Below are 8,624 nucleotides of genomic sequence, written 5' to 3' on the forward strand. Positions count from 1 at the left end.
GTTGCACCAGGTTCCCCTACACCGATCCCACTCCTCAGGAGACTGAAGAGCCGTGTGTGATAAAAGAGACGAGAGCCGTCACCACAACAGGGAGCTGCTGAAGTGAGGCGTACCACTTGCTCTCTTTTATCCTCCACCTTCACCACCCAGCTGAGGAAAACTAGAGAGCGAGCAGGGATCCTTCCGCAGCAAAGAAGCGGCTGCTCTGAGTCACCTCCCTTCCCTCACCCCCAGGAAAAGCCCCAGCCCAGCTGCCGAGGGGCTCTGCTGTCTGACACCCATCATGAAGGGCTGATTAAGTCCGAAAGAGTCAGAGCCAGTGGGTTGCTGGAAAGTGTGAGCTCAGTGGGGGTTCTCTGAGGCAAAAGGGGCCCCAGGATGAGGCACATGGGTGGCAATGTATTACCCTGTGCAAAGCTCAGCAGCTGCACGGGAGCTGGGACGAGCCCCCTCAGCGCACGAGCTGGGGTGGGTTTTCCCCGGCGCTGCTAGAGGAGGAGGGTCCCTTCCTCACACCCCTCGCAGTGCCACAGCGTGCAGCCCCTCTTCTCAGTGCTGGTTGCTTCTCCTGGATGCTGCTTTCTCTCTCCGCAGACCACCTCGGTTTTGTCCCAGATTGCCCCTGGGCTGTGGATTGATGGGTTACATGTGCCCTGGTTGGAGGTCGCCATAGACCCTTTCCTCGTGCAGCCTGTGAACTGGCCGATGAGAAAAAGCAAAAAAATCAGCACATTTGAAGGATTAAAGAAGGAAAAAAACACAAAACCAAACCACCAAAACCCCAACAACAACAACAAAAAAAGAACAGCAGAAAAAAGACCAACATGTTCTCAAAAGCCCTGAAACAATTAGAGAGAAGCTGTAAGAGGCGGAAAGATCAAACCAAAAAAGGTAAGAGATGAAAGAAAAACATGAAGGGCACTTGCTGGGAAGTGTCTTCTACACTTTTTCCATTGTCTATGTAGAAGCGAAACTTGTAAGAAAAACAACAGCGACCCAAAGAATTTCCACTAAAAGATGCTTAGAGCAGTGTCTCTGGTCCCTCCCTCCTCTCTCTCACTGACTTCAGCCCTGCCTTCACGTGCCTCAGACTTATACTGGTTTCTTGGTCGTGACGCATCTTCTTAGCGATATGAGGAAATTAGCTGCCCACCTGCAATATAAAGCCATCTAGGGAAATGCTTTGATCGGAGAGACAGACAGCACGAGAGCAAGCACGTCCAGCTGACCCCGCCTTGGTTCATCCACCCACTCTAACATCTTCTTTGCCCATGCCTCATTTTTGCTGATCTCCGAAAGCTTCGGACCCGATCAAGCACGGACCCGAGTGGGAAGACGCAGCCCCTTGCCTCTCCTGGATGCCACCATGAGGCCGGTGTCCCTGGTGCTGCTCCTCACCTTCACTCTGCTGGCTTTCAATGGTAAGAGGGGCTGAACGTATCAGGGAGGGCAGAGTAGCTCGGTAAACTGAGTCTGGGTGTTGCTTGGTGCCTGACCAGGTCTAAAGGGAGAATTTGTGCCCTTCTGACTGAAGATGGCCAGCTATTGCCCTCTGCTCCATAAGTCCCACCCTCTGCTCAACCCTCCATCTCATTACAGCTGGCCACATCCTACCGGGAGTGGCAAAGGGGGAAAGCAGGGAGCAGAAATTGTGGGCCAGAGCGGGGAGTTCAGCCGTGCTGCCTTGCCACCTGAGCCCCAGAAAGATGTGGAAGAGCTGGAAGCAGCTGCCTGACAAGACATCTGTGCTGTGGAAGAGGCATGGGGGAAGGTACTCCAGGGCCAAGACAGATCTGTGTCCTCATGGGGGGACTGGGGAGGGTGGGAGACTCTTAGAGCCCCCTTTCTCCCTCCCCACATTCCCTCCTTCCTGCCCCAGCTCCTTGATCTCGCCTTTCCTTCCGGCACGAGCCGCTCACTTGTCTCGCTCCCAGCACCCACCAGGAGCCACACGTGGTGCTGGAGGTGGGCTACTCGGGCCTCCGGAAGACGGCGCTGGCCATGAGGCCCCGGGTGTCAGTCCAGGACTCTGACTTACGCAACGGCAATTTCTCCCTGCGAATCGACCCGGTCCGGAGCGAGGACGCCGGGCTGTACGAGGCACGGGTGGCACACAACATGGAGGTCCAGAGCTGCCAGGTGGAGCTGGGGGTAATTACAGGTAAAGAGAAGATGGAAATCCTGGAGAATGTTGACTTTAGGTCCGGGGAGGTTGTAAGGGTGGGATGGGGTGGGGATGCTGTGTTTGCCAGGGCAGGTTAGAGTACAGGCAGCAGCCCCCTGAAAGCTCACAGCTTCCTGCTGTCTGCTCTCAGCTCTGGAGAGAGGACTGCCTGAGGGACAAAGATAGGACAGAAGAGGCACAAAGGGACGGTTTGGTGGTCCCTCCCCCGTGATCTTAGCTTCCCCTGCCTCCCCGCCTTTCTTTTTCTTTCAGTAACCCTCAGTCCACCCACCCCTGTGGTAGAAAATGAGCCGCTCTTGTTGAGCTGCAACTCTAGCCACCGGGCCAGCCTCGTGGAGACGTGCTGGTTCCACAACGGGCGCCTGGTCCCCACCTCTGGGACCTTCTGCTCCTCGCATGGGGCTCTCTCCATCCTCCGGCCAGCCATGAGTGATGCGGGCTCCTGGCGCTGCCAGCTCAGATACTCCGATAACGAGGTCATTTCTGCCACGTACAACCTGCAAATTCTAGGTGAGCTCAGCCTCTGTGTTGCTACTCCAGCATCCCCAAGCTGCTCCCTTTGATGTGACCGATCAATCCCAGTGGCTCCAGCTTCCCCGCTCCCACCCTGTCCTCGCTTCCCAGGCCAGTCACCTCCCTGCGGACCTCTTTCCAGCCACCACCCCACATTGTCCTCTCTCTCTGGCTCAGGTTTTGATGGCCCAACGAACCCTGTGGTCTATGCTGCAGCTGGCTCTGCAGCTGATCTACCGTGTACCCTGAGCTACCTTCCCGGTGTCTTTGGGATCAACGTGGTGACAGCCCACTGGAGCAGCCTTGCAGGAGGACGCTTGCAAGACTGGGGCATCTCCCAGAATTTAAGCAGCAGAAGCTTCCCCCTTCGTCTCCCTGCGGTGGGGCCGGGTGACGCAGGGCAGTACCGCTGTGCCGTCTCTGTTGGCAGCAAGACAATCATCAGGGACGTGACCTTGGCAGTGGTTACAGGTGAGAGGAGAGACAGGGAGGTGCATCGCCCCTCTGGGTCCCCCACCGCTTGCAGATAAACCTCCCTGAATGTCAGTGCCGTGACCGTGGGTTGCTCCTGCTCATAGGTTCTCACCCCGGGGAGGGAAACAAGGTCTCTATTCAGGGCATTGCAGTGCACTGGACTCTGCTGAAAGCAGGGGTTTTCCCGGGTAACTTGATTATTCTTCTTGAAGACTGCTGAAGACAAATAAAATAAATTAGAGGAGGTAATGAAGGAGGGGCGTATTAGAAGAAGGAGTGATGGGGAAGAGATGTGGACCTGCCTGCAGTCTTTCCTGAGGACAGTTTTTTCCTTTGCTGCAGTCACCCCGAGCATCCAAGGACCGGTTTCTGAGGGGTCTCGCTTGCTGCTCATCTGCAGCCTCACACACCCCCGGGGACACGAACGTTTCCAGTGGAAGCACCTCGACTCGGCCCCCACTAACAGCAAGCTGGCTGTGGCCACCTCCCGTAAGCTGGAAGGCCACAGGTCCCAGACAGGCCCTACCTTGGAAATACCCCGAGTGTCACAAAAGGATACGGGCACGTGGGAATGCAGTGTATATGGCCCAGAAGGCAGGCTGGGAGCAGTGGAGTACGGGCTGCAGATCACAGGTACTGTGTCCCGTGGCTCTGTAACCGATCCCTTCTTCTCGCCCTATTCAGCTCCCTGGTGCACATTCCTCTCGCAGCCTCACCCCTTCCTTCTCCCCTTTGACCGCTTGGATCCCACCTTGTTGTCATCCTGTCTTAGCTCTCACCAGTTCCTCCTTCCAGTTCCCTGCACCCTTTTCCAGTTTGCCTCTCTTTGTGCAGTCCCAGCCTTGCCCCAGTGCAAAATCAACCTTCCCCTCCTTCCTAACGGTGGTTCCTCCTCACAGGTGCCCAGGTCTCCAGCCCTCCCACCATCTTCAGTGGGCAGGTTACTTTTGGGCTCACACTCACCCTCGTCCTCCTGCTTACGGTCTGTGTTCTGGCTCTGACCCTACAAAAAAGGGTAAGTGTCCGTCACCCCATTTCTGTTAGTTTTCCCGTACATCATCCCTTATTTGACCTTCCCCTGGGTACCCGAGAGACAGCAGTGAAATGTCTCAGGGACACAGCAGCCAGAGGAAGAACGGGGCTCGGGCAGCCTGCTGAGGGTGGCACCGACATGTAGTGAAAGCTGTATCCTGGGCATTGGCAGGTCTGGCTAACCGTGGCGTTTGTCTGGGGGCAGGTCAGACACTTCAGAGGAGGGCTAAAACCTCCTAGGAGGCAGTCACAGCCCAGCCTTGAAAAGCTGCTTCTTTATTCTTGCAGCGACCAAGCCCCACTGGAATAGAGGAGGGTTAATTTCCAGGCTTTTGTAGGTGTCCTCTCTCTTATTCCTTATCTGGATGCTTTGCTGCGACAGAGTCTCCTGTTCCATATAAATGCCTGCTGGTCTCCGGACGCCATTCTCGATGCAGGTCTGCTGTTGCTGGCTCAGCCCTCACGCCTTGGCTGTCTGCTTCTGGCAACTTACTGCCCTTTGTTAGCTCCACTTGTTCCAGTATCTCGTCTTCTGAAAACTCTGCCTTGCCTTTATTATCCCAAAGACGAGGACAGGGCTGATCCCTCCCCAGCATGCCACCGGAAAAAACTGCAAACAAATCAGACCGTTTCTCTGCAGTTTTCACGATGTTTTTCTGCAAATGGCATGGCAAATTCTTCCTTCAGGGTTTCTCTTTGCTGACGAGGGACACCTTTCGTGAGTAGTTGCTTTCCACTCAGCTTCTTGGAAAGGGCCCACAGTAAAAATCCCCGTCTAGTGCAGAAGGGGCCGTGGGCTCAGGGCGATCTCAGGTTGGGAGAACTTGCCCTGGCGAAAGAGCTGGGTGCCTTGAACCTGCCTTGAGCTGAAGATGAGGGATGTGACAGCACTGATGCAAATTCTTAGCAAATCCTGGTGGCTGGAGGCTGAAGTCAGGCAACATCAGAACAGAAGCAAGATGGTAATTTAAAAAAAACCCACTGCGGGTAGCACTAGAGAGACTCGTGACTGGTTCTTCGCCATCGGTCCTTTATCAGCACTGATGGTAAAGGATAATCTAAGGCAGAGGTCTACAGCTTCTGGGTGACTCTCTAGACTGCGCAAGTCCAGGACAAGGTGATCAGAACCACCCTTTCTGGCCTAAAACCTTGGACAAATAACCCTTTACAGACTAACTGTAAACCCTCAGCTAGCAGGAAGCAGGATACCTGGGTGTCCAGCTCTGCTAGGTCAAACAGCTCCAAGCCAGCCAGGATACTTAGCGCCTCAAAGCATTTGCGTATGCCCTCACAGCCTTGCTTTGCCAAGTAAGCAAAGCTGCTCTGTTGCAGCGCAGGTGCTCCATCCACTGATGGTCCTCCTGCCCTTCTCTGCACAGTCTCCCTGGTGGGCTCATCCTTTGGGAGAATGCAGATGAGGTGCCTTGAGCAAAGACGTTAGCTCTTCTCTTGTTCTCTCCCTCTCTCTGCTGGCACTCGCTGAGATTACATTTGCCCTTCTCGCATTGGTTGAACACCGGCTGCTCACCGGTATCCCTTGATGGGCTATTGCCCACACATTAGGAATTCCTGTTCCGATCCCCTGAGCCTATCAACCTGCGGTTGGTACTGTTGCATTTTGTTCACCCTGTCATTCAGTTTACTGCTCCATTCTCCTAAAATATCTGGGTCTCGGGTGACATTTTCATCTGCTTTCTTCCAAATGAGGCTCCTCAACGTTATCAGCTACATAACTCATTAGCACTTTCACACTCTCTGTGCCATTAATGATTGGTCCCACAACTGATCTTTGAAGACTTGTGCTTATCATTTCTCTACAGCCTGGCAGAAACCTGCCAGCAAAATCCCAGTCCCTTCCTCTTAGCTGAGATCACACCTGCCATGCCATTCTTTTGCTAATCTCATCTTTCCAGTTGTATTGATTGCCTGTGTGTCACCATATACTTTGTCGTTATCAGGAGCCCTGATATCTACCTCTTTTCCATTGTCTAGAAAGTCACTTGTTAAAGCAAGATGTGAAAGCGCTTCTGTCTTTAATTTGTTCTTATCTCATTTTGCATGAACCTTCATGCCTTTAGTTATTCTCTCTGAAAAGGTGGTGTAAAATCTGGCATGCCATTGAACCTGACAATGGCCTGACCATTGCCCAGATCATTCTTTGCTCTCTCTTAAGCTGCCTTTGTTATTCCTTATGCCCATGACACCACAAAGCATAGTGTTGAGCCAGCCTTCCCCAGAAGAAACCACGTGTCTCAGAGAATGGAACTGGGGCTCCTCCCTGGCTCTAGGAAGGAATGGGAGCCTCGTGGTCGCAATCAGTAGGACCATGTCTTCCGCGGCAGGGAGAAGCCCAGACTTGTGCCATTCAGTCTCCCTCTCATGCCTGATATTGCCCCTTTCTTCCCTTTCAGGCACGGTCTCCTGCCTTCCCAGCGCTGGAAGGGATGGTTGCGGTCACTGTGCCGAGGAAGAAGGAGATGGAGGACAACCAGAAAGAGAAGATCCAGCAAACTGAGTGCTGACGGGAGCAGGGACACCAGGCCCAGTCTGCATGGGAGGATGAAACTCTGTGTGCCGTGCTGCAGAGAGATGGGCGCCATGCAGACCTCTCAGCAGGGCCTAGGATGGCATGAACATAGCGGAAGGCCATGGGAGCTCTGTACCTGCAGAGGGGCTGAAGATGCGTAGCAGAGCAAGATGAGACTCACCGCTGCAGTGAGGTGGCAGGCAGCCCAGACGCTTTGGAGCTATTGGGAGTATTTGAGCTATTGCCCGCTTCAGTGCCACCTCTCTCTCCCACCCTTTGCCCCTCCTTCACGGCCTCTCTCACAGCCTTTCACTGGTGGGACACTTAAATGCGGGAGACGGCTGGAACCCAGCTCCCCTGCAGCCCGATGGTGTTTTCTCCCCGCTGCCCACTTTCTTCTCCCTCTCCCCGCACTGCCCTGCTCTTGCGCTCATTCAGTGGCAGAGGGGACCCCACAGAGGACTGCACATGTTGCACATTTTGAGCATTTTATTTTATTAGATGCTCATTTTAGAACCTAAAATAAAGCCATCTGACAAAAAAAACCCGCTGGCCCCTGCGTGTGCTTGTGGAGGATCGTGCCTATTGATGGTGCCGGGTGTACCTCTGCCTGTGTGTGTGAAGCAGCTTCTAAGGACTTTGCTGCTTTCTTTTTCTCTTTCAGTTCTGTTTTACTGAAGTTGCCTGTTCATTTCTGACATTTTGACGGTGGGGAAGGGGAAATTAAATGCCACTTGAGAAGAAAGAATCACAGGTTCAGTCCCTCCTTTTTGCTGTGCTTCAGAGTCTTTTTTTTTTAAACCCTGTCTGGCTCTCCCTGTTCATTCATTCGTTTATTCCTTCTCTCAGTCCTCACATTGTCCTGATAGATCTCGCATTGATGTTAAGGTTCTCTGTCACTCACCTCCGGCTAAGGACGTACTCACTAATGTAATCGTGAGCCTGCCAGGTCCCATATCCCACGACCCTCAATGCGTTTAGGTTTCACCTAGTCAGAGAAGCTCTTCACCTACTCTCCAAACAGCCATGGAGGACTGCAGTACTGCTCTTGAACAGTCATTGCATGCCACCCCAGAAGAAAGCCTTGCTAGTAGAGTCACACATCTAGCTTCTCCCATATGGGTCCCTGGGCTGTGGCTGCTCAAGCAAGGGGGTGGTGGTACAAAAATGAAGCTCTCAGTGTTTAGGAAGGGAGATTCTCTTGACTTGAGCAGAGGGCTTTGCTACCAGGCCAGCTTTTCATTATTGCAGCAGGAACGTGAAGAGGCCTTCTTGGTGTGTGGCCCTCACCTTCCCCCCAAGAGCTTCAGGCACGCAGGTGATGAATGCACTCGGGGATCCTCAGACTGCAGGTAGTGGCGCAGCACCCAAAAAGCCCAAGCCATGTATTTTACTGAAAATAATACCCATTTCTCCACTAACCTCTAGAGAAATGCAAGCAGAGGTGTGAGGCAGACTTGTCTGCTTCAACAGTCTCATGCAATTTCAGGCAGACACTGAAACAGAACCAACATGAGGAAGGACAGTCCAGCCTGCTACCAGGCATCTTCCTGGGCAAATGATAATGCTGCAATTTTTTCAAGTTGGGAGCGATCTGTCTGGCTCAGACTCCGCTCTTTGCCAGATGCTTTGGAGATAGAGAAAAGGTGGGTTAGCCCCAGTGGGGCTAAGGAGCAATCCATTATTCAGCAGGACCACATCATACTCTCTCAGAACCTGACAGCAGTTTGCTCTCTCTTCTCACGCACAATGGGATGCTCTCTCCTCCTGTAATACTTCCAGCATTGCCTGTTACCAGCCTGGATGTTCTCATTGCTCAGATGTGTGCCCGGTCTGTCTCTAAACCTCGCTGTTTTCTTGTACTCCCTGACTTTCTCTGGCAGTCTGTCCTCG

The 8,624-nt window shown here is 53.3% G+C and overlaps 1 protein-coding gene across 1 annotated transcript; it reads left to right on the forward strand.

Moving 5' to 3' along the window:
• Nucleotides 1–1,333: 1,333 nt before the first annotated feature.
• LAG3 (lymphocyte activating 3) lies at nucleotides 1,334–6,726 on the forward strand. Its single transcript, XM_009812184.2, has 8 exons — nucleotides 1,334–1,421; nucleotides 1,600–1,771; nucleotides 1,935–2,161; nucleotides 2,438–2,695; nucleotides 2,876–3,169; nucleotides 3,515–3,805; nucleotides 4,072–4,187; nucleotides 6,616–6,726. The coding sequence occupies exons 1-8, from the start codon at nucleotides 1,367–1,369 to the stop codon at nucleotides 6,724–6,726; spliced, it is 1,524 nt and encodes a 507-aa protein (XP_009810486.2). The 5' UTR covers nucleotides 1,334–1,366.
• Nucleotides 6,727–8,624: the final 1,898 nt, after the last annotated feature.

Source organism: Gavia stellata, chromosome 1 (assembly GCF_030936135.1).
Source record: "Gavia stellata isolate bGavSte3 chromosome 1, bGavSte3.hap2, whole genome shotgun sequence".
NCBI lineage: Eukaryota > Metazoa > Chordata > Aves > Gaviiformes > Gaviidae > Gavia > Gavia stellata.

Excerpts from the sequence above, each read along its gene's own strand:
- LAG3 (XM_009812184.2), top strand. The coding sequence starts at position 1,367 with ATGAGGCCGGTGTCCCTGGTGCTGCTCCTCACCTTCACTCTGCTGGCT. Across the intron at positions 3,170-3,514 it reads GACCTTGGCAGTGGTTACAG|TCACCCCGAGCATCCAAGGA; the intron begins GTGAGAGGAGAG and ends CCTTTGCTGCAG. Across the intron at positions 3,806-4,071 it reads GTACGGGCTGCAGATCACAG|GTGCCCAGGTCTCCAGCCCT; the intron begins GTACTGTGTCCC and ends TCCTCCTCACAG.